Source organism: Netta rufina (genome assembly GCF_964035555.1).
Source record: "Netta rufina genome assembly, chromosome: 3".
Lineage (NCBI taxonomy): Eukaryota > Metazoa > Chordata > Aves > Anseriformes > Anatidae > Netta > Netta rufina.
The window spans coordinates 61,610,734-61,635,020 of record NC_140125.1 but is presented as its reverse complement, the minus strand read 5'-3'; the positions used below and the strand labels follow the sequence as shown (position 1 = coordinate 61,635,020).

The 24,287-nt window shown below is 36.6% G+C and overlaps 1 protein-coding gene across 24 annotated transcripts in view; it reads left to right on the top strand.

Annotated features, from left to right (window-relative positions):
* The window catches only part of SNAP91 (synaptosome associated protein 91), a gene marked incomplete at both ends in the record, with an annotated part of 67,739 nt that overhangs the window by 15,585 nt on the left and 27,867 nt on the right, over positions 1-24,287 (top strand). For 17 of the 24 annotated variants that reach the window (XM_084283954.1, XM_084283955.1, XM_084283951.1 and 14 more), the window contains 11 exons: positions 4,012-4,154; positions 5,199-5,274; positions 6,597-6,699; positions 8,770-8,863; positions 10,136-10,247; positions 11,712-11,818; positions 13,115-13,156; positions 16,484-16,554; positions 17,969-17,996; positions 19,739-19,848; positions 21,327-21,427. In XM_084283954.1, coding sequence (XP_084140080.1) covers positions 4,012-4,154; positions 5,199-5,274; positions 6,597-6,699; positions 8,770-8,863; positions 10,136-10,247; positions 11,712-11,818; positions 13,115-13,156; positions 16,484-16,554; positions 17,969-17,996; positions 19,739-19,848; positions 21,327-21,427 — 987 coding nt within the window. The remainder of the gene's footprint in view (positions 1-4,011; positions 4,155-5,198; positions 5,275-6,596; positions 6,700-8,769; positions 8,864-10,135; positions 10,248-11,711; positions 11,819-13,114; positions 13,157-16,483; positions 16,555-17,968; positions 17,997-19,738; positions 19,849-21,326; positions 21,428-24,287) is intronic. The other 7 variants (XM_084283957.1, XM_084283956.1, XM_084283953.1 and 4 more) reach the window with 1 other exon arrangement.

Below are 24,287 nucleotides of genomic sequence, written 5' to 3'. Positions count from 1 at the left end.
AAGTTCATTCAACCTGGAATTGGTAGCTCTTGCTATGCTGGCACCAACATCCCCCTGAACAGTGTTCTTGTGCTACAGTTCTGTTTCACTATATACTGGAATGTAAATTCTGAATAATTTACTTAGCACTGGAAATCCCAAGTCTGCTATTATTGAAAGTTAAAAAAAAAAAAAAATAAATTAAAATTGAAGATTAAGAATGCAATCTGAAAATGTAAAGGAATGAGGAAGGTTTTTTTAAGGTATTGTAGATTCTTCGTCATTCCAAAAACAATAACAAAACAAAGCAAAGGCATTAAAATCAGGAAGCAGTTTTTAATGAGATTGAAGTCTGAAATTCTGAATACAGTGAGTCTTTTTGTTATTCTCTCTCTCTCTCTCTTTTTTTTTTTTCCCCAGACATTTAACAAACACCAAAATTAGTCACATCTTTCACAGGTCATGAGGAGCTAACTTGTCTTAACTTCCATCTTTGTCAGTGAACTCTCCCTACCTTCCTCAAGTTGGAAGAATAGTCGTGGTATTAATGAAGGTGTTGATCATACTCTAGTCTTGCTTCTCTTCCCTGATTAAATTGCAGATATCTCAAGACAGGGTTAAAAAGTTGGCTAGTCAAGGAGTTTAAAGGCTGGTGTTTAGATTTAAGTTAATGTCAAAGAATTGACATCCTTTTTTTTTTTTTTTATTTTTGTTACACATCAGTTTTTCATCTGAAAGTCTAAATTATACATATAATTTAAACAAGGATCTCTAGACTGAGTATTCAAAATAGCAAGATGTGAAAAGAAGAAGCAGAAGTCATGTGCCACGATTTGGCAATTTGTACCAAAAATTTGGCAAAACATATTCCTGCAGTAAACGAATTAATTCAAGGGAAGGGTGTAGGTCTTTACTTTCCAACAACTACACTTGTTTGAAAGTAGCACTGAAAACACTTGCTGCTATTGCTGTAGAATTCCCAGACTCTTACTCTGTCTGTAACTTGTATCCAAACTCAGTTTCTGGGCTTAGTTATTAGCTGTCAGATATGGATATTTGTGGTATTAGAAAGTTCATGAGGAAGTTTCCTTTAATCCTTGTTCATGCTATTCCTGTGTATCCCAGCCAGAATCAACCTTGTGAGACTGTTTAATAGGGCTGCCAATGGGCTGTTCTTCATCCACTAATTTTTAGTATTACCTCTTTCATATTAACAAGGCCACCTGTGACTTGCTTAGAAGACTCTGAATTCATTTCCGCTTTTGAAAACTAAGATTGTGTGCTGACAGTAAATGTCTGAATAAACATATCTAATGAAAATGTAGTTTCTAGATTTTTTTCTTTTTCCTCATATCTATTCTTCATTGTCACATTGAAAACAAGTAAATTTTGCTGACCCTTATCTTAAAATTCCATTTAGCCACCATACAAACTCTGCTCAGAATTCAGTAAGTTTAGCTATGCTTGTCAGTAGCTCTGGATACTGACAATTGCTAATTAAGAGAAGCTTTGCAGTGTTGTAGAAAGAAAACTCGGAAACTTGAATTCCTTAACTCTGCATGATGACTGAACAGAATTAACTAGCTAACTTACTCATTTATTTATTCCCACACACACACACTTTAGATGATAAGTAAAATCTTCATGTGTGGTTTATTTCTTTTTTCGTTTGCTCACTGAAAGTAGTACACTTAAATTTAATCATACCTCCCTCCTCGGCATACTATAATTACTCATGTCCTAAAACATTTTGAGCTGCAGACTCAGATGCCATACCCTCCAGCGATTCAGAGTGGATCAGAAATGACTGAGTGCTTTTATAAGCAGTGCTGCAGCAGTGTATATGAATCGTGCTTTCCAGCCTGCCATGCCAGCATTACTGTGGGTTGACTGCTCTTAGGTTTCATTATCTAACACCCACAGACAGAATATACAACTTATACCACCTCTTTTCTGTAGTGAGCTATGTACTGCAACTTAAGACTGAGAGCTTGCAAATTTGATGCATTTTTCCCTTACACTAAGAGCAAAAGCTATTTTCTGAAGCAAAACCTCTGAAAGTGGTAAAGAGCTAGCAAGCTGCTTTTGGTTTATATCAAGGCTTTTACTGATGGAAATCTTCTATAATTCATTAATCAGCATTGCAGAATAAAAGATTTTCCTGTTTTTACAGCAAGATCAAGGAGAATTGTTAGAACTCTGTGAGCTTGAATTGCTGTCATTCAATAGTATGACTTTACTACTGCAATACTTAGTCTGCAGAACAGCTTCCTTCAAGGGTAGTATTGCTGAGACTACAGAAGTTAACCACGCATTTCAGAAGGTGTTCCAAACAAACAAAAAACACCAAAAAAAAAAAAAAAAAGGAAACACTTAAAAATTAAACTTGGTTTCTCTGTAGCTCTAAACAGGTCATTCCACTGACAGCAGGAAACTGAAGACAACTTGCAACTTTTATGCCCATTCAAAAAGACGATTTTAAACACAAGTACTATGGTTTTCCTAGGCTTCTGACTGAGCTATAAGTTTCTACTATCTAAAGGAGTCTGTTTAACAGAAGTTAAAAAAAAAAATCATTTGCCAAAGCTTCAAGAAGAATTACTAAACTTCTGAATGTTTCTAGTACTGCAGAGTGGGTATTGGATCACAAAAGGTGGTTCTCAATAGCTGACACAACTCAGTCTGTTTTGGCTGAAGTGTCCTCTGGACTTTTCTTGCCTTGCAGAAGCAGTTTTGTTAGTTTCACAGCAGCCTGAACCTTGGCGTTCTGCTCTTAGCAGCATTAATGTCCTCTGTTATATAAGGTTGTGCTCGGGAGGGAAAGCAAGTGGAAACCCTGCTGACCTGGTGAACTGAACTACTATAGTGTTTGCATCAAGTGCACATAGTTTAGGTGTACAAGGATCAGTCACAGAATAGCACGCCTACCTTTAGGGTATCTGTTGTTACTGAATTACTTGAATAGTGAAATGAACATTTCTAGTCGGGGGCAGGGGAGGGAGAAATATGTGGGAGATTATTAACAGTGGTTACTCAGGAAAATCAAAAGATGACCATTTTCATTAGTAACAGAGATACGGATTAGTCTAGGAGTCAAACTTTTTAATTTTTAACTTCTTTTACTTAGGTCTTCAAAGGTTAAGTTTCAGCTCTACAATTAGGTCTTTGTTTTGTGCCGTTTGTGTTGCATGAAGTCAGGGCTGTGTATGGTATCACAGAGGTTTTAGTCATGCAGTTGTGGTATGCAGTTTCCAACTTCATCACAAAATCTAGGTAATAGTTTGTAGGAAGTCATTGCCAGATACCTATCAAGTATCTGTATGTAATAGGTGTAGTAAATTAAAGGTCCTTTCAGTAGAGGTGGGATAGTGGCTCTACTACTATTGTTAAAGTATTTATCTTAATTTCAGGACTCATGCTTCAGTAGAAGCTAATGTCTATCTTTCCTTCCTTTCCTAAAGTTGAAGAGGTATTAATGCACTCCTGAATGCACTCTTCTGCTCTCTAGTTCTGTAAAGACTCTAGGAGGTGTGCTGTAGCATGTTGATGAAACTCTAACCTCTGAGATGGCTAGAGTTTCAGTTTCTGGTGATACATCTTTTTCCTAATGGGTCTGGGTTTAGTGAGCTTGCTGTACTGTCTGTAAGTGAAGAATTTGATAATACTTATTAATCTAATCCAGAGACAATGAACTGTCACAATTAACTTGAAAATCTGCAAGCAGTAGTCACATGGCATCGCGTACTCTACAGTCACCTGGGCTGAAGATGGAGAAGGGTTAGGGCATAGCTCAGGAAAGAATTGTTGGAAAGCTAGTATTTTTGGGTAGGAGAGATCAGTGTTTTTGTCAGCATGTACTGCTATAACTTCAGAGATGTATATAATATATATTTTAAATGTAGAGCTTAAGTGCTGAACTTGCTATTCATCACAACTATGACCTGTAGCCTTGTAGGCTGAGATGCTGGGCATGCTGCAGACTTTTTTGTCATATTTGTAGCACCTAAAACCTTCCTTTTGTCTCTCCTACAGACTTGATCCAAGCAACTAATGAAACAAATGTGAATATTCCTCAGATGGCTGATACGCTTTTTGAGCGAGCAACAAATAGTAGCTGGGTGGTTGTATTCAAAGCCTTAGTTACCACACATCATCTAATGGTTCATGGCAATGAGGTAAGCATAAAGCTGAAAATGTTTGTAGTGCAAAGGCATCTCTCTGAACCAGTAAGGACCTGAGAGAAAAAAAAAAAAAAAAAAAAAAAAAAAAAAAAAAAAAGAGCAAGAATTATTATTTATGAGAAACAAACTTCCAAACTTACTTTTAGCAGCCGCTGATTATCTGTATCTTTTTTTATATTACATATACTGTTAAGAGCAAGCAGCAGCCTCTTTCAATATGGTCACAGAATTTGTGGACTATCTGAAGAAAGGGTGATGCAGCATTAAAGAGTACTTGAGACTTCTGTCAGTGATGAACAAAATCTAAAGAGAAGCTCTGAGAGTTTTAGCATCCTTGATGGCCCATCTCACTCTGTACATTGAATGTGCATGGTGACTGGTTATGATATTAATGGCGTTTTGTGGCTTTGAAGACATTAAGCTAGAGAGTCAAAATTGTTGTTTGATGATACCACCACAGTGCTCTAGTATGACCGTAAAACATTTCCTCCCTAGCAATATATAAAACATTTGTTGCAATGAACTTCTCTGATGCTGCAGCGTAAGCTTTTTCCCATCCTGTTTTTATGTTCCAACTTTGAGCCAACACTCTGATTTGTGTTCAATGATCATTTCAGTCTGTTAGTCCTGGTATTCAATGTGGGGCCTACTAGTTATTAAAATCAGTTTCTGCCAAGCTGAGGGCCTAAGCCTGGTGGATCAATAAGTCTGGGACTCGCCTGAATATGCTGCTTTGCAAGCAAATAAATCTTATGCTTTCTCAAATCTCTGAGAATTAGCTGGTCTTACTGCTCCTTCATTCTGATCAATATTTTGTACAGAATTTGTTTTTATGTGTGCATTAAGATATTTAGAAGAGATTTAGGCTAAACATAATTAATCTGAATGGATGAAAAAGGTTTTGAGGAAAGTATAGTAGGCTGTGAAAAAAATCTGGGTTTTCATGTGTGTATACTGGAGCTAGACAAGTAGTCTTCTTGCTAGGAGGTACAAAATCTTCAGATATAGCCTGTGATAAGAAATAACTTTGTGTTGCAGAGATTCATTCAGTATCTGGCATCTAGAAACACATTGTTCAACCTCAGCAATTTTCTGGACAAAAGTGGATCTCATGGTAAGCCTACTCATGCCTATTACCTTAGTAAGATCCTAAATAAGATACTATTGTTAATTTGCTTCTCCATTCATAAGAAGTTAATAATATAAAAATGATTCAGTAGCACATTTTTATAACTACTTAATACAGGATCTCAAGTGAAATGGGAACTCCTGGATACTTTCACAACAATGTTTCTCAGTTCCTGCAAAATGAAAGGTGTATTAGTGAAATCTTCTAGTGGGCAAAATAAAGTAATGCCATGTTACTTCATCTCTTGTTGGAGGCATGTGAAACCAAAAAGACTTAAGTGTCTTTTAGAAATAGTTACATAGGGCAGGAAGAAATCCCCCATAATATTAAACCTCTGTTTCTCCAAGCAAAACATGATTTGCATGTTCAAAAATACTGGTATTTGGCAAATGTGAATTCTGTTCCATGCATGCTTTTGTGTACTTTGCTGATCTCTCTAAACTTACATTAGTTTTGTAGATAACAGATCAGTGTCATAGATAATGAATCATCAGAAGATGGTAGTAATAAGCCTGAGTTGGCAGTAATGCTTAGCATAGAGAGATATTAAGGAAAAATACAGTTGATGACTAAGTTGAGGGACGTGGATTTTAAGGAAGGTAGCAAAAAAGGACCCATAACAAAGAGGATAATCAGTTGCATTCTGCATACATTTCAGTAACTTAGAAGAAGCAGCACTGAATGAAAAAAACAGAGTGTAATTCTAACTGTTCAGAAATTTTATAGACTTAAAGACTATTGAAGTTCGAGGCTGCTTGCCTTGAATATCTCTGGTGTAACAACTTCACCAATATTTGTGAATGCTGACATAATTTCTTTCTTCTAGTAAATCTAGTTGGGGGAATTTTGAGGGTCCATGTAAGAACTTGCGGGACTGATGTATGTAGAAAAATGGCAGTTGTAATTTGAAATCAATCATAGAAGCCATATAACAGTTAAGTATATTCTTTCTGTTAAATTGGCATTTTTCATGTTTACAGAGAGGGGTAACTAATTTCACCATCAATCCACGTTACCATGTAACTCTGTAGGAGCCACTAGTAGGTTTCCACAGGAATCCTGCCATTGGTGCATTGGATACAACTGTTGGTAGTAAAGAGCAGTAGTAGATTGATTCAATGCTGCACTGCCGTATTTTTTTCAGAGGCAGAAAGATGTCTTCTGATGCCAGTTCTGTATGTGGAGTTGTATATTGTAGGGTATGCTGACTGTATGTTACTGTTTACTAAAGAACCTCCAAACAAGCATACAAATTAAATGTAAAACACGTACCTGTTTTTTTTTTTTTGTTTTTTGTTTTTTTTCAGGTTATGACATGTCCACCTTTATAAGGCGATATAGCAGATACTTGAATGAAAAAGCATTTTCCTACAGACAAATGGCATTTGATTTTGCAAGAGTGAAGAAAGGGTAAGCAAAGTTTAGAGATGTAGACTGATTGGGTTGCCAGACCCATAAAAAAAACTATTTATGGCATTATTCTTAATTTTATTTTCTTAATGACAATTCTTTTATTAGCCACAATGAAACACCAAAACAGTTGGATTTCTTAGGTATTTATAATTGGTTAAAATTACACAAGATGAAGAGGAAAGACTGTGGGTACTAAGCCAAATATTGAAGACTAATTTAAGGTGCCTTGAAGAACAGGAGCTTTTAGTTCTAGGTATTAAATCTGACTCTTAATGAATTGTGTTGCAAGGAAGCTGTGTTTTAGAATTTGTGGAAGGAAATGCTCTTAATCTATATTTAGGATGTTTCATTACTCCAAACACTTTCCATAACAAAGATGTCAAATTATGAGGGAAAATCAAGTGAACACCTGAAGTTCTTAGGAGGCAACTTAGCAAACAGTTATAAAGTGAACAGAACAAAGCTGTAAACTTGTGTGTTTTTTTTTTTTTTGCCACAAAGGTTGTGTTTAAAAAAAAAAAAAAAAATTAACTGTGCTCATAATAGCATCTTGGTATTTCTCAGAACATTTTTTGGTCTCAACTGGGTCTTCCATAGCACTAGATTATCTCTTGAAGCATTAACTATACTGTAGTATCGACTGTACTATAACGATAGTATAACTATACTGACTTCAACTGATTATCTGTTGAAGCATTAACTATACTGTAAGTGGCTTAACACCCACTGAAGGTATAGTTGCTATATAGTGACTGCATGTTAAAGTTGTCCTTTCTAATGATGAGTTACATATGAGATCGTTCTGGCAGTTTTGGTATATTCTGCAGCTTTGTATTCTGCTTTGGATTCTGCTAACACAGACATCAATTCTAGGTTTTCATCTCTGGCTATCTCAAACTGCTAGACAATGTAGGGCCTACTGTAACAGTTTTGTAGTGTAGCTGGATGCTATTCCAGTAACAGGAATCAGAGTAATCCTTTGATTCCGTCTGGAATATGAATCACTTATAAGTTTTTGACATAAAGTTAGTAGCTAGATGGATTGATATTCCAGGAAGGCTTTGATCCAGCAGAGCGCAGTTGTCCTACATCTTAAGTTCCCTTTGTCACATGGTGCCTTCAAACACTTTAAGTTATATAAATGTAAGTTTGGGTTGCTGGGCTTCCTTCAATTTCTGCCTTGCTATGTGTTGCTGCAAAGCCCTTCTGTACACATTATTTCTGATTCTCAAAATAAAGTGCCTAAGAGTATAGCATAAAATAAGTGTAAACAGTGGTATGCCTACCTGAATAGGAGATACCATACCTGTCAGTGGCCAGAATGGGTCAATATATGATGACTGTTGAGTGGGTTTGTGATATTCAGAGAGAAAAATGGTTATGCATGAAAACTACTGTGGGCTGCAAATAAGAAACGCTACATGTCCATAACTACTAGATGATCCCATTGGAATAAAGGTCAGGACTGTTAAGGCAGTTCAAAGTCAGTGATAGCATTATGAAGAAATAATGGAATTAATTAGTACCCAAGAACAGAGAGGAAAGTGTCCTATGGTAAGAAGCTCTTAGCAAAGGCTGCCCTGATTTAAGGTATTGACATGCATATATTGTGGCACTTTATGGAAAAAAAAGGAAACCACCCACAATCTATAGAGTTGTCTTTTTTTTTTTTTTTTGTCTTCAGTGACCATAGACATGTCATTAAAAAACACTCTCAGCAATGAGTTGTCATTAGTTATTCATAACAAAGTTAATGTACAAAGACTCTAAGCCCTTCTGCAATAGTATTTCTTGTCAAGTTATTCAAACTCTCTGTCTTCTTTCCACAAAAAGATCAATCTCTCGCATTCATCACTGACATAAAAACTCTTCTTCACCTGCTGTCAGGGGTGGTGGCTGGATGAAGTGCTTTCCATGCCAGCTCTTGTGATATTGAGGGAGGCAGGAGAATCAGTCAGTACTCCAACAATTTGAAATGGGTTAAGCTTAAATTTAGATAGTAAATCAGTTTGGGGGGAGAGAGAGAGAGAGAATGCCATGGCTTCTGATCTGTATTCCCTCTTGCAGAGCTGATGGGGTAATGAGGACAATGGCTCCTGAAAAGCTACTGAAGAGTATGCCAATACTACAGGAACAAATTGATGCACTACTTGAATTTGATGTATGTATTGAAGCTGACCCAGCATTAACACTAAGCAGTGATTTAAAATGCTGCACTGTAAATAACATATTTCACCTTATAGGTAATATTTTACAGATCTTCCCATTATTTGGAAAAACGTTCATTTTTTGGTGTCTCACTGAGGTATAGTGCGGTAAAAGATGGCACTTTTCTGTATGTATGAAATGCGCAAATGTGGATTTTCTTGTAGGGTAACAGAATGGGAAATGAGGGCTGTTGAGGAAGGTTGACTCAGAGCATGGAGTGATGCATGTTTTCCATCGATGAGAGGAAAAAGTGGAACAAAATGAGATTAAAGAATCTTTTTTTTTTTTTTTTCTGTCTTTTGGTAACCAGCTTCTTTTTAAGGGGACGCCCTTTAAACTCCTCAAGTATTGTTTTGCTTCCTTAAAACTTTCACCTTGTTTTCAGCTCTATGTGAATTGACTAAACTTTAATCTAGTCTATTCATAGCAACGTGTCTTCAATTTATCTATAATGTTATTAATGTTGGTGGTATTATTTATCTGCTTTAAGGATAAAAATCATTTGGATCAGTTGGAAGTACAGAGTAATATTGCAAAGACATCTTTGAAGAATCAGTCTTGAATTTTTTCTGTTCTTGATGGGTGGAAGGACTCATTCCTAGATGGAAGACAGGGCCCACTACAGCTTTCAGGGGAAAGCCTTTAGTAGCACATGGTTTGACTAATGTGTTTTTGTTACTTAAATGGCTTAGGAATTGTGATAATTGTCTTGGAAGACTTTTTTCCCTCTACTTTTCCTTCTTTTTAACAAAAGAGATCTTTTAATAAACAAGCAATTTTCTGCCCAAGTTAACCTGAGAACTGGAAGAGTCTTCACTTCATTAACCTAACAGTATTACCTACTAGGCCACTGAGGCTTTTTTTAAACAATGCTATGAACTCACTCCTTTTGTCCAGCTTTATTAAAGCTTTGTTAAGTGTCCTTGCTTTCCACCTCTTTGTGAAGAAATCAAGACTAAGACATTTACTGTTGTTGGGGATACTCTTCTGCTGTAGTGGTTTGTTCTGGAGTAGTTGGAAATAAAAAAGCAAACTGTCATCTCCTAACTGAAACAGAAAAAGACTTTGTTTATTGTGTGTTTGTGTGTGTGTGTGTGTGTGCATGTGTGAAAATTTGTATTCAGTACTTGATTCCATCAATAACAGCACCAGGTAGCTGGTATAAAGTAAAGCTGCTGATTGCATTCGATAAATTTGTTGTAACTAATTGGTATTTTATTTGTAGGTTCATCCAAATGAACTGACAAATGGTGTCATAAATGCTGCATTCATGCTTCTGTTTAAAGATCTTATCAAACTTTTTGCTTGCTACAATGATGGGGTTATTAACTTATTAGGTAAGTAAACCAGTGTCTATATTTCACATACCACGAGCAAGTGAAAAAGGAGTTTTAGATCTGCTTCACTTTTTTCCTTTTTTTTTTTTTTTTTTTTCTTCTTTGTGGTGTGTGTATGTGTAACTTTCATATAGACAATACATTGTTTTTGACTATTCTATTCTGAAGTGAGAAGTGAGACAAGACTTTAAGCCTTAACCTCATACATTAGTGTTCATCTGAGGCTGGATTTCCATATGTTCTTAAAATTTTATGGTTTAAAGATACTGATCACTAAGCACTATGCTTAAAGAAACATACAGTGCTGTGTGAACCTGCGTAATATGTCCAACAAGTTTAGCAAAGCAGCTTTTGCTGTTTGATTTCTTTAAAAATGTCCAGATTCATCTTTCTGTTAAATATGTTATGTAAATATGCTATATGCCTTATATGAAGTAATATGTTCCTGAATAAGATTCTGATGGCCAAAGCTGGGTCTTATCCCAGAAACTTCCTTACAGCCAACCTGCAATGTTTGTGCAAGGCTGCAAGCATGTTCTGAAGCTCAGAAAACTAGGCGTGATCAATAACATAACACACCTTAAGCAATCTCCGCAGGTGGCTTTGTTATGAATCCCCAAACCAGGAGCTGCCTTATACTATAGAAAATAGAACTGACCTTGTAGAAAATAAGGTTCAACTACTAAAACCTTTGAGCACTTCAGCTGGTCTATAAAGATAGAAACTCTGCTTACTTGGCCATCATGACTGTCCTAAAAGTCTGGCTGAAACTAGAAAAGGAGGAAAATAAGTTGCAAAGACTGAAAAAGCAAACAGATGAAGCTCAAATGCTGGTCTTGTATCCTTGTTGTAATGTTATTTCATAATGATACATCATAAAAGTAAGTCCCAGGTATTTTGATTGAAACTATAGGCATGGAAAGCTGATGGAGCAGATACAAATGTGTTGGGCATAACGATTGAATTGAGATTTCAGTGTCTACTGCTACTTAAAGTGTGAGTTCAGGTTGAAATATGTGGCAGTTGTGCTTGTTAACAGACACTAACCAACTTAAGGGAATTACTTGAGTAGGAAAATGTACTGTTCTATGGTGGAATGAAGACAGCTTGGGAGAGGAAATATATTAATATATGTTTAAGTATCTTTAAATACTTTTAATTTTAAGGTTGGTAGCTACTTTGTATGTTCATTATTTGTCTTTAAAAACCTGGTTTACATCTCACACAATGTTGTGGCTGCTTGAGGTGCAGTTTTCCAGTCTATATAATTCTTAGGCTTCCCAGCAGGTCCAACTTCTGAGTTCTACTAAGGACTAGGAACGCCACTAGATTGATGTCCAGGTAGAGAAATGTTAATGAAGTGCAATATTCTTGAAATATGGTTTTCCTGAAAACTAGAGTTGCTGATGAATACAGACCTAATGTAAGATACCTTAACTGAAATTTGCCAAATTATTTCTCTAGAGAAATTTTTTGAAATGAAAAAGGGACAATGTAAAGATGCTCTTGAAATCTACAAACGATTTCTTACTCGAATGACCAGAGTATCAGAGTTTCTTAAAGTTGCAGAGGTAAGTGACTTCCAGTCTTCTGGAGTCTGGCACTTTAGTATTTCGTGAATATTTTAGCATCAATATAAAATATTAATTGTACTTGTTAAGCAACTGACTCACTGTACATAAATGTGAGGCAGTATAGAAATGATTGGATCTGCTTATTCAGCTCTTCTTGAACTAGTAAGCCCTGTGTAGGCTTTCCATATGTCTCTACTGTGCAGCCAGCCTCAACTTTCCTGGTAATGTAATGGATGACATGACTGCAACCACAGCAGTATTTCATGGAAGTGCAAAATCTATGTTTCTAGGGCAGGCTTGAACATAAGAATAAGAATAAAAAATTTATAAGTCTCCTTGTTAAGCCTTTGCAGCCAACTATAAGTTACTGCAAAGTGAAAATTTCCTGATTTTCATTCTAGTTATCATTCTCTTCTGTGGATAATACAAATATTACATGGTTAGTTAACTCTTTTGCTGGGTTCTTATTTGTTGTAGTTGGCTCCTTGGCACAAGATGCACACTTTCCTTGTTTCATGCTTCATTATAAAGGGCAGAAGTAATGAGTTGAATAAAATATTTGTTTCTTTGCTAGTTTAACTATTTATGAAGGAGCCTGCTAGACTGCTGAGTGGCATGTAATGTCTGATGTCACTGTGGAGAGAGTGGTGGCACGAAGACTTCAGATCTTTGAGAAGTACTTCAAGCACCTGTAGGTCAGCTTTACACGACAGGGATTACATTGCCTGTACTTCAGGATTAGTAGCTGCAGTGAAGCTTGCTCTTTTGCAAAACCTAAACCAACAGGCACTTTGAAGAGCCATATTTAAACAACAGGATGACTAACAAAAGATTGCAGACTGACACCTCATCTTGCTTTGAAACACTAGGAGAGAAGGGTAGAAAAACAGCATTAACATTTTGTAAGCAGTGTCTTGTAGGACCTTCTCATTGGATGAATTTCAGAAGAAAACTTTGTTAGGATAGTCAAGTATCTTTTGAGTAATACATGTTTGGCAGTTCATTGATGCTGCCCTCTGAGACAAGGATACATGTCTGGAAAGCCCTACCTGATTTGCAGTAGGGGGTATGAACTTTACCAGGGCAGAAGAAAGAGACTGCTGCAAGTTGTTGAAGGTAATGGAATAGCTACTGGAAAAAAGTGGGCATCTGCACATACTAGCTTTGTAGTCTTTTTTTTAAAGACAAAAAACATTGTAGGTTGATGAGTGTGCCACTGTTGTAGTCAAAATGAATGCCTGCTGCCATGGAACAATATGCTTACATTCTACCTCCTTTCTTAAAAATCCACAGCAAGTTGGAATTGACAAAGGTGATATCCCTGATCTTACACAGGTAAGCCTCAAGCCTCTTTTGTAGTCTTTTTGGATCTGTGTAATAAATGTTTAGTAATTAATAAGTATACCAGGAGTCTAAATGTTTGTAGAAATTCACACCACAAAATATTTTAAAGCCCTCCCAATTTGTAAATAAGACAAGAACTGCCAGAAGCTCTTTATGAATACTGATATAACTAGATTAATGTCTTTCATGATGGCTTCCAACCTGCAGCTGGAGGGTGAACTGTGATGCTCTTTCCTTGCTAAAGAACAGACTCTCACTGCCTGTAGAGCAATTTTGTCTTTGACAACAGACAGCATAGATATTGTGTTGTGACTTGCTTCATAATCTCATCCTGACACTATCTTGGACCAGAGATGAAATTCAGAGCAGTGATAGCACTACTGTGTTGGTCTAGGTACATTAAACTCTAAGTTTAAATGCAGAAGTCATGATTTGATTGCTGAATTGTGTCCGTATGTAATAAAACTTGAACATTGAAATTCACCAGTGCTGCTATTGCTTAAAACCTATTGTGCTGGCACTTTTACAATATACTTTGCAAACAGGCTTGAGTGCCTGGCTCTGTGTTTAATGTGAAAAGGATATTTACTTGGAGGAGAGGATTCATACAGAAGACTTTGGACTTGTGGTAGTTTCAATGCCAATAAAATAGGAACAGAAGAGCAACCCAAAGCAGTTTAGCAGTTGTAAATCTTAAGTGATAATAACCTATGACTATGAAGTTTTGTAAAGCCTCTTGAAAACCTGGTATAAATCAGCATCAGAGTGTTGGTTCTCTTGGTTAGAAGAGCCAGATAATAAGTCTGAAACTCAGACATGATATGAATATGGAGACTGTTAATGTTTATAGCCCTGTAGCATCTGAAATCCATAAATTCTGCTCAAAGTTTTCGGCTGAGGAAACAGAATTGTAGTAGTGTATGGAATACCATACTCTGTTCTGAAGTAACTGAAGTAGGACATTCAGCCAACTTGGTGCTTAATGGGTTCTCTTGGAAAAGACCTCTAAGGTCATCTAGTCAAACCTTAACTCAACTGCTACATGTGATATCTGATAGCAAACCTAAATCTCAAATAGTCCAGCATAACTGTTCTTCCACAGGCTGCTGTTTGGGACTTACTTGCTGAAGCTAATCCGCAACATTCTCTAGAGATTGTGAACAAGATCTAGGCAGTGTATTTCAGTGAGAAATAAAAAAAGATGAATTTCAACATCTAATATATAATTATATGTAATAATAATTTCAGGTAACAAAGCTAAAATATCAATGATATACCTAAATTCCTAATACAAGCAATAGTCAGTATTATTCCACAAGAAGCTGTCTGTGTTGACATTTGATGTGTGTGCATCTATTTAAATCCAAGCAAGCAGTCACAGTACTGAAATAGAAGTTGATAGCTGTCGTCTTTGAACTTTCTGGTTTGGCTGCAAGGTTTTGGAAGCTGAGAAAGCATCTTGGCAGCTAGGGAGATTGGCTCATTTACAGTTATTAGCAAATCTTAAAACATGTCAGTCTTCCCCCAGATAGCTAGTGGAGAACCCATATCCCCCATGATGCAGAGCAATAGATTAATCTAACAGAAGCAGTATCTAGAAGAAATTAAGCAATGTTCAGAGTCACAAATTGGATACCAGATGATATTTAATTTCCAAAGTGTTGCATCTGGTTAGAAATTTTCTAAAGCTGCTTCTGTGAATTCTGCTTCCCAGATGAGTTTCATGTTTTCTTGTTGCGTTTTCAGAAACCTGTGAATAATGTATTTGAAGGATAATTAAATTGTGTAGAGCTGCAGTTCATTAGAGGAAATAATTGTGTTTTAATTTAATTTAATTTTATTTTTTTGAAACATAGCTTTCCGTTTACATGCTTGCCTAGACACAACTTGTTTCTTACGCTATAGCCTTTTTGAATACATGGAAGTCTGAATCTGTTCTTCAGTGAAGGAGACACTTGTTGCTAAGTATTCTTCAGCAGCAAGAAAAAGATGAACAAAGTCATTTGTTTTTAGCCAAAATATTTCTTGTGCTTATGCTATTTAAAAACAAATAAACATAGTTCTGTAATAGCAGTAAATGTTAATATGTTTCTGCTTTGTGTATGTACATGAGACATATTTAAATTCAAGCCCTCAGTTAAGAATTTTTTGAGCACTTAACACATGCAGAAAATTTTACCTTACTGCTCAGTTTAATGTTAAAATTAATAGGCAGATGTTATAAGTACACATAGCTGTGTGTTACTACTAGCAGGTACTAAGCATCCTGAAGCCAGAAAACTGTTTTTAGGGTAATGTAAATATGGGCAGTGGAAAGTCTGTTTTCAAGCATGGCAAACTAACTTTTTTTGATTCATTCATATATACTGAAATTAAAGACAATATTTATGAAAAATACCATAGGTATTGCTGTCAGGAATTCTGGTTGATCTGAAAGACACTGATAAAGAGAAATCCCCTTTTAAAGACTGTACCAATGATCAAATGGTAACCCTGATGAAATACCTTACTATTACATGCTACTGTATCTTTCAAGTGTTTCCTCCTTGCTTGTTGATCTTGTAGGATTCTACTTATCTGACATTATTTTTATACTGAAGTAGCTAAGCACACTGTCGTTTGCATTTGACTACTTTTCTTAACTCCCATTGTAACAGCAAATGCATGCCTGGGGGTATTGCCAAAAAATGTTGCTTAAAATTAAACCTGAGATCAGAGAGGCTTGAAAAAGTTTATGTTTGTCAATATCTAAAATGGTAATCTTTCTGAAATTTTCATTACCTGTTGAGCTTGGTAACTTCTGCATAGTTTTGAGAAAACTTAGCTAAAAGGTGGAATTGTGATTTTTGAGAGTCTTGAATCAAAGGTAACTGCTTTCATGGGCATTGGAACAGACTTTTAGTTAGTTCTGATTAGATATACAAATATTATGCAACCCTTTGGTCATAAATTACATGCTGTATATCTGGCTAAAAGTAGAACTAAAAAGAACCTGTTACTATTAAAATTGACTCTGTGGATGCCTGTGCTGTTGTCAATGTCTAAAACTGACTCAAAGCATGATGAGCACATCCTGGATGTAAGTTTCAGGCTCTGTTTAGCAGAGGTAAATGTTTTCTCTTTGTGAATTTGAACACATCTTTCAAAAGCTCTCTTTGCTTGAATACTTCTAGCATGGAAATCCACTATTTTCAGTGTTGCAAATAAGGTAACAGCATGAGTGTGCACATGGTGGACCTAAGGGACTTTTGTGCTAGGTTTTTAGTACTGTTATGTCAATGTAACGTGTTTAGAAGTTTATCTTTCTCTGTTTTCAAGGCTCCTAGCAGTCTTATGGAGACCCTTGAGCAACACCTAAACTCCCTGGAAGGAAAAAAACCTGGCAACAAGTAGGTATATATTTTGAGAAATGTAGCAAGGCAAAACTAAAAATTTGAGACTAGATGATATTTAGGTTTGCCTCCCCCAGTCTCCTTTAGTCACTTAGTTGGAAAAAAAGCTGTGGTGACTATGCTTTTACTTTCCCTTGCAAAATTATCTTAATAGCAACTATTTATCTTACTGGGGTGTGGGAGAGACACTGAATAAGTGGACACTTTCCTAACAAAGTAAAATTAACTATGGAGCAGTCCTGGAAGGAACTATTTTTCCCCACTGCTAAGGCTTTTATTGTCAAAAATGTTTTGTTTTCTAATGGCTTTGCATCTTCTTACTAGATACTTGTCATGGCTAACTCTAGGAAGAATTAAGCTAAAATTATGTTTTCTCTTTTGCTGTTGCTTCCCTTGCAATTTAGTGAAGGGTAAGTATATATGTTTACATATCACTTGCATGCAGATGTGGTTATGGTTCTGTTTGGTATGTTTGTTTGTTTTTTAAGATGTCTTGAACTGTTAGAAACAGATATCTTATTTAAATTGTACCTAAACTGTTGCTTGCTATTGTACATAGCTACTAAGTTACTTGTAGTCATTTCTATCTTAATTCCAGATCTTCTAATCAGTTCTACAGCTCCTAGGACTTATTCAATTGATTCAACCTAATAGGATGGATGCTAGTTCAGTACTAGTTCAAGTTTTAACTTCAACTCCTCTTTTCATTATCAATGTCATTGTAATTTTTCATCTCTTAGATCAAAGCAGCTTTAAAAATAAGTAGCAGTATTTTCATACCCCATAATAATGAAAGTAAACAAACGCACTGACGTGTTCTAACTTACGATTAAGGCTGCATAGATTAACATTGGTGTGATTTGTCTTGCATGTGGGAGAATCTTCAGCTTGGGACTTCACAACTAATTTTTTCCCTACTTTAAAATATTATTTTAAAGTGATCCTGACTTTCTTTAAAAGAACGGTAGACTGGTAGGAAATTGGTTTATATGTTCTCAGAAGACTAGTATTAGATAACTGCTTTTCTATTGGTCTTACTTTGCTACCCTTGTAGGATTTTATAATACGGCTGTGTTTTGCCCCAATAATTATTTCCTGCTGGCTTCTGTATGCCCTAAAGCAAGACATTTGCATGCATCTTTGCCTTTCCTCCATTCCGTAGAGCTTATTTAAAAGGCAGAATAATTCTGTGATACTAATTAGCTAAAAAGATTAATTTATGCTTTGAAGTAACAATTTGCATTACTTCTCTAAAGTGACACATAGAAGTTTGAAAAAGGGGAGGGTGTGCAGTTGTAGAGATCAAGACAGTTGTGATGCTTTATTTTTGGTCTTTTGGCATGTGTTGTGGTGACCAGAAACATAGTTTACAGAAATGTACTTATCTCAAAACTCCCTTTTCTTCTTGTAGATCTGGGGCTCCTTCTCCTCTGAGCAAGGTAAATACTGCCAGGTGCTGTACTAGTTAATTCTTGTTCAGGTGATATGCTTTAGAACATAAAGGCATAAAAAATTAAGTTTCCATCTTCTGATTTGTTTTTTTAGACTGTGCCACCTAGGCCTTACCCGAATGACGAAGTTGCATCTTTAAATGGCCTTGTAAATACAGCTTTATAAAAACACTTTGCTGATCTGAAGTGCCGTACTGCTACCAATGCAGGATGCTAAGCAGCTTTGCTAGGAATTGATGGTCATGCTTTGAGAAAGCATAAGACACTCATATCTTTGTCTCAATATCTTTTTTAATCTTCCTGTCAGTGAGAGAGTTGCTATGTACTCTTTCTTCTCCAGATTCTTCACTCCATTTTCAGCTTTTTATTTGAAAATGCTGACTCTTTTTCTTCCTAAACATGAATATAGTTTTAAACTTTAATCTGATATACCTAGTTTCAGAATTGACCTTCATTAGTGAGACTGCTCACCTTAATCCAAAGCAAGAGTTGCCAGTGAAAACAGCTTGGTTAGAGTGTCAGATAAACTAATGAGCTTTATGATGTTAGTAATACTGGTTCCTGCTGCACCTGAAACATTATCACACCATAGCTGTATGGTCAGTAACAAGTGTTGTACAGGAAGAACTGAATGAAAACTTCTGAATCTGAGGGAGACTGTTTAATACTTCATTCTACAGCAAGCTCTAACATTTCTTCCCCAAAACCCCAAAAGTTGTTTTTAAAAATGCTTTTTTTTTTTTTTTCTTTTTTTTCCTAACACTGTAGCAGTAAGCAAGAACTATATAATGACTCAGGAAGTGTTCTTACAACTTTAGGTGAAGCCCTTCTCGCCCATTTATGTGAAGAATTTGGACCAATCTAGTCTCAGACCTTAGTAAAGTCTTGAGGAGTGTCTAGAATCAGAGAATCACAGAATAGTTTGGGTTGGAAGGGACCTTAGAGCTCATCCTGTTCCAGCCTCCCTACGATTGGCAGGAACATCTCACACTAGACTAGGTTGCTCAAAGCCTCATCCAGCCTGGCCTTGAACACTTCCAGGGATGGGGCAGCATACAATTGCTGAGGAGCACACAATTGTCTTGGAACTTACTGAGAAGCCTTTGATACATATGCACTGTTAGTTGTCCTGGTTGGGATTTGAAAAGGCAGGTAATACAACCCCAGAGCACGAGTCTGAGTAAGTTACATAGACACTGAGCAAGTATGAAACCCAAGAGACTAAAGCTAACGTGAAGCTTGCTGCTGGTGTCTCTGCATGCACTCAGAGCACCTGCAGTAGGCATTTCCTCTCAAGCCAGGCATCTCAAGGAGGAGTCTCCTTGCAGTTCCTCATCTCAGCCACCATTCTGGGGAGGTCTTGCTTTGCTCCCCTTGGAACAAGAAAAGATTTACACTTGGAAGAGATGGGTATCACAAGCACAAGGGACCTGTGTGTGGTTAGGTAGAGAGGAACAGGAAGGGCTGTTTTATGTTTGTTTAGGCATGTATCCCATGACCATACAACATACTCATGACTTCTAGTGAGAAAATAAAATATTCAGGTTTTGTGAATTGCTAGCCCTCTGAAAACATAGCCCAGTCTTCCTTAAATTCTCTTAAAAGGAAGAACAACTCACAATGAAAGGACCTGATGTGTAAATTGGGCTTTTTAAGTATGTGAATCTGTGAATAAGTTGTTTGTAGAAAAATACTGGTATATTGAATGTGTGTTTAAAATATTTCTCCAGTCTTCTCCAGCTACAACTGTTACATCTCCCAATTCTACTCCAGCAAAAAGTATCGATACATCTCCTCCAGTTGATCTTTTTGCAACTTCATCTACAGCTGCTCCAGTCAGGTAAATTGAAAAGGATATTTGAGTTACTGCACTTGATGTAGGTGCCAAAGTCACACTTGTAACAGGAGACTTGCCTGCAAGATTTTGCTTACTTTACAACAATATTGAATGTAGCAGATAATTCTGGCAGTCTAGGTCACAAATGAACTCAAACAAACAAAAGCCAAATAAACAAAAATCATGCCGAGTTTGTGTCTACTCTTATTTGCTTTCAGTATAGTAGTGATGTTGTATAATTCTTAATATAACAACATAAAATCGTAATCAAATAAACTGAAGTAATATACAAATTCAAAGGGGTCTTTGATCTTCAGTACTGTTTCTAAAATTGCTGAATTAAGATTTCTTTTTCTTTCTGTTCAAATTAGTTAATAAAACACATAAAAATGAAATGAATTTTGAGAGGCTGAAATCAGAAATCAACATTCAAGTTTGGTCAAAGATTTGGTCAAAGAAAATTCTGACCTATACTTTCAAGTTTGTTCAAGTCAGAACAAACCACTACTGTTCATTGTAATGAGCACAAAAGAAAGAACTCTAAACATGTAAAAGTTGTAAGCCCGAACCAAAAGTATGAAGATGTGACTAACTTGATTTAAATGTCAAGTTGAAATGCTTCATTGAAGAAAGAGATTCTACAGTTTATTATTTAAATGTTTTAACTAAAAAGACCTTGTTTCCTAAGGAAATATCCAGCTGGCTTAAGCCACTAAAGTCTTACCAAATTCATTCTACCTGATGTTTATTTATTGTCTGGAAATGCAGGTGTCTTGTTTTCTGACATGTCATGGTGAAGTATTGAAGTAGAATAGAGCTATTTTAAATTGCAGCAATTACTTCCCGTGTAGAAGAATAGAATTATAGAATCATTATGGTTGGAAAAGCCCTCTAAGATCATCTATTTCAGCTGTTCACCTACCACCAATGTTGCCCACTAAATCATGTCCCTAAATACTACATCTATCCTTTCCTTAAACACCTCCAGGGATGGTGACTCCACCGCTTCCCTGGGCAACCTATTCCAATATCTAACCACTCTTTCTGAGAAGAATTTTTTCATAATATCCAACTTAAAATGTCCATACTTAGGAAACACCTGGAATTTTGTGAGCATGTCTTTCTGATGATGTGCTTGTTTTCTAGGATTGTCACAGTTTAGTGGTATCTAATAAATCAGAATGTCATTATCAAGTAATGTAAATAACTTACGATCCTATCTGAAGATGTAATGTGTTCTTTGGCAGTTATTGTAGTGCACATGTTCATGACCACTGCTCTGATGCCGTGAAATATATATATATATATATATATATATATGTATCTTAATGGTTCTGTTGGTCATCCAATCTAAGAATGGCTTTAAACAATCTAATTCCTGAATTCTAAGATTCCTAAAATCTAGTCATGATTTTCTTTTTTAAACTTGATTGTAATAGAAAAATTATGCCAGTATTTAATATCTCTTCCTTTCTTGGCAGCTCTTCCAAACCATCCAGTGATCTCCTGGATCTTCAGCCAGATTTTGCCGCTGCTGGGCAAGCGGCTCCAGCAGCCCCTGCTGGAGCAACTTCATGGGGAGGTAGAGAAAACTGGCTATCAGCAACTCTTTTTGCTATCTCCCTTTTCTTGCTTGGCTGGCTGAACTGAAACCTATCCCTTTCTGTACTAGCACAGGATGTTCCCAGCTCACTCTCTGGGTTCTGCTGACCTGACAGGCAGGCATTCCTTTGCGGAACAGGACTACTCCTTTTTCTAGGGATATGCATAATAGTATAAGCTGCTTATGAAGACCTGACTGCAAAGCTGGGGGGAGGGCAGGATTATGTAGCTAAACGTGAGCAGGAAGGGAATGGCTGAAGGTGAACAGGTAGGGTAGACACTTTAAAATAATCGGGGAAGTAGAATTAGAACTGTTCACGTGCCTATTGGCAAAGTGTGGGCAGACATCAGCTCTTCCATTCATAAAGCAAAGCCCACAGACCAGTAAGGGAAGAACCAAAAATATCTTTTAAAGCAAAAATGTGTCTAACAGGCTGTGCATGCCAACAGTGGTAAATGATTCTGCTGCAAGTGCGGTTACCTCTGACATCGCTTAATATAGACATCCCTTCAATTGAACTTCAATTTTCAACAATTGAAAAACTTCATTTTCTGTTTAGAGCTATAAAATGAAAATAGAAGTAGAGGGCTAACTGTCTTCAAATTGGAACCAGTTTTCTGGAATCTAAACTCTGTGGTGCAGCGCACACAGAACTGTGTCTGTTCTAGACAACATTACCAGCTGATGCAGTGAAGAGGACCACAATAAATGTAGGCAATGTTCACTTCTCTCCTATGAGGACAAGGAATCAGGCCAATTAATGATGATTTAAGTAGTATAGTTGTAAACCCATGGTGGTGCAGTCTTAGATCTTCTCTTGTGTGGCAGCTTAATGAACTCATTAGCCTTCTTACGGTAGGAGTGCTACACTGAGTCATGCTGATTCCATTATGAATGCTAATGCTGGGTACTAGTGACTTCTGCATACCCTGTTTCTGTTCTCATCTTTAGCTCATTAAAAATGACATTGTCTCTCAGCAACCTCATTATGAAAGTGTAGTGATGGTTGTCATGTAGACCATGATTTGCATATTCATATTTAATCTGTTGATTTTTTTTTTCTCAGAAGTGTCAGTTTTATTAACTGAAATGTAATCTTATACAGAAAACAAGACCACAGGGTCACCTCTCCTAGGAGGTCTGGGACTAATTATTCCATGATTTTTGGTAGCATCCTACTTATTTTCTCTGTAGTTATGCCTTAGCAGCTGGTAGTTACCACTGTTGTCCTTCTCTGACATCCCCAGGTACAGGAACACAAGCTTTTCTGAGCCATTTCAGAAGAACTCAGGTTTCTTGGCTAACACTTTTTTTTTTTTTTTTTTTTTTTTTTTTTTTTTTTATACTTCCAAGCAGTTGCTCATTCAGAATAAGTATCCATTAACATTTTAAAATATTGATTCACATTACAATTGACAGCTGACAATCTGTTTCATGTTTCTGGACAAAACACCTAGACTTTGGAGAGTAGATATATTTAGAAGAAGTGTTGTATGTGTATTCTTTTGAACTACTGAAAACTTTAAAATTGCTCAGTAATACGTCTAGTTGTCTTATTGCACAACAGAAAAGGGCAGCATTTTTTTTTTCCTTTGGCCAGGATTATTACTAACCTCATCAAGTATACTTCAGACTTATTTTTCAGCATTTTGGTTACTTAGTAAGCTTCAAATCTGTCTGCTTTGCTGATGGCAGGAGTCCAGTTATGGATGACCTGTTACCACACTGGAATCTTGCTTAAAAAAAACAAAAACAAAAACACACACACACAAAAAAAAAACTTTCTAAATAATTGCCAAAGACTGTGTCAGACAAGAATAAATTGAGATTTGGAATTGATTTGTTGTGAAAATACAAAAACTTCCATTCGTATTTTATTTGATAATGAGGAAACCTTTGAGCCTAAGAGGTTTTATTTATTCATTTGTTCAAAATGGTACACTCTCGTAAGTATTACAGAACCTTCTAATTAGTGCAGGTGAAGCCACATCTGGAATACTGTGTCCAGTTTTGAACTCTTGCAGTCAAGGGAGACTTGAAAAACTGTGGAGGGTCTTGGTAGGGGGCTATCCAGAGATGTAAAACAAAGAATTTTTTCTCCTCACAGAGAAGAGAGGCTGAGGGAGCTGGGCCTCTGTGGTCCAGCAAAGAGGAGGTTAAAGAGGATTTATGACAGTGGCCTACAACTACTTGAAGGGAACTTACAAAGTGGAGCCAGAGTTTTCTTAGCAATGATAATTGATTATAATGAGGGGTAACAGCAACACATTGCAGTTTCAGAGTCGGTTGGCTGGTTCTTCCTTCCTCTGAGCAGGAGGCTGGACTAGGCGACCTCATGTTCACTTCCACGCAGGATATTTGTGAGGAAGTGTAACAGTAGGTTCCTTGGTACCTTAGCTTCTTCCTTATCTGCAAAACTGTTCACACACAGAAAGTTAATGTGGGAACTTGTGAGACAGTAGTAGTAAGAGGAGGAAGCTAGAAAAATCGCTGTAGTTCAGAATAGCTAGGAGGATATAAATATCAAATATTTCAAGAGGCAGCATCAAACTGGCACTTTGAATATCACATAAGCCTCAGAAATTCAGGTTGTCCCTAATAAACAATCCTTCTTTCTCAATCTTAGTCTCAGTGTAGGTTCATATTTACTAGTATATACAGTACACTGTATATTCTGTTGTATACCCTGTATATTTCTGAGTACAACACAAGTTGTCTAGCAAATAAGCTGCAACTTGTGAAACCTACACTTCCGTGGTAACAGTAGAAGATCAAGGTAGGGTAATAAGCTGCTTGCAGCATACTGCAAGGTAAGCATTTGGCAGGCAGGTTAGGCTGT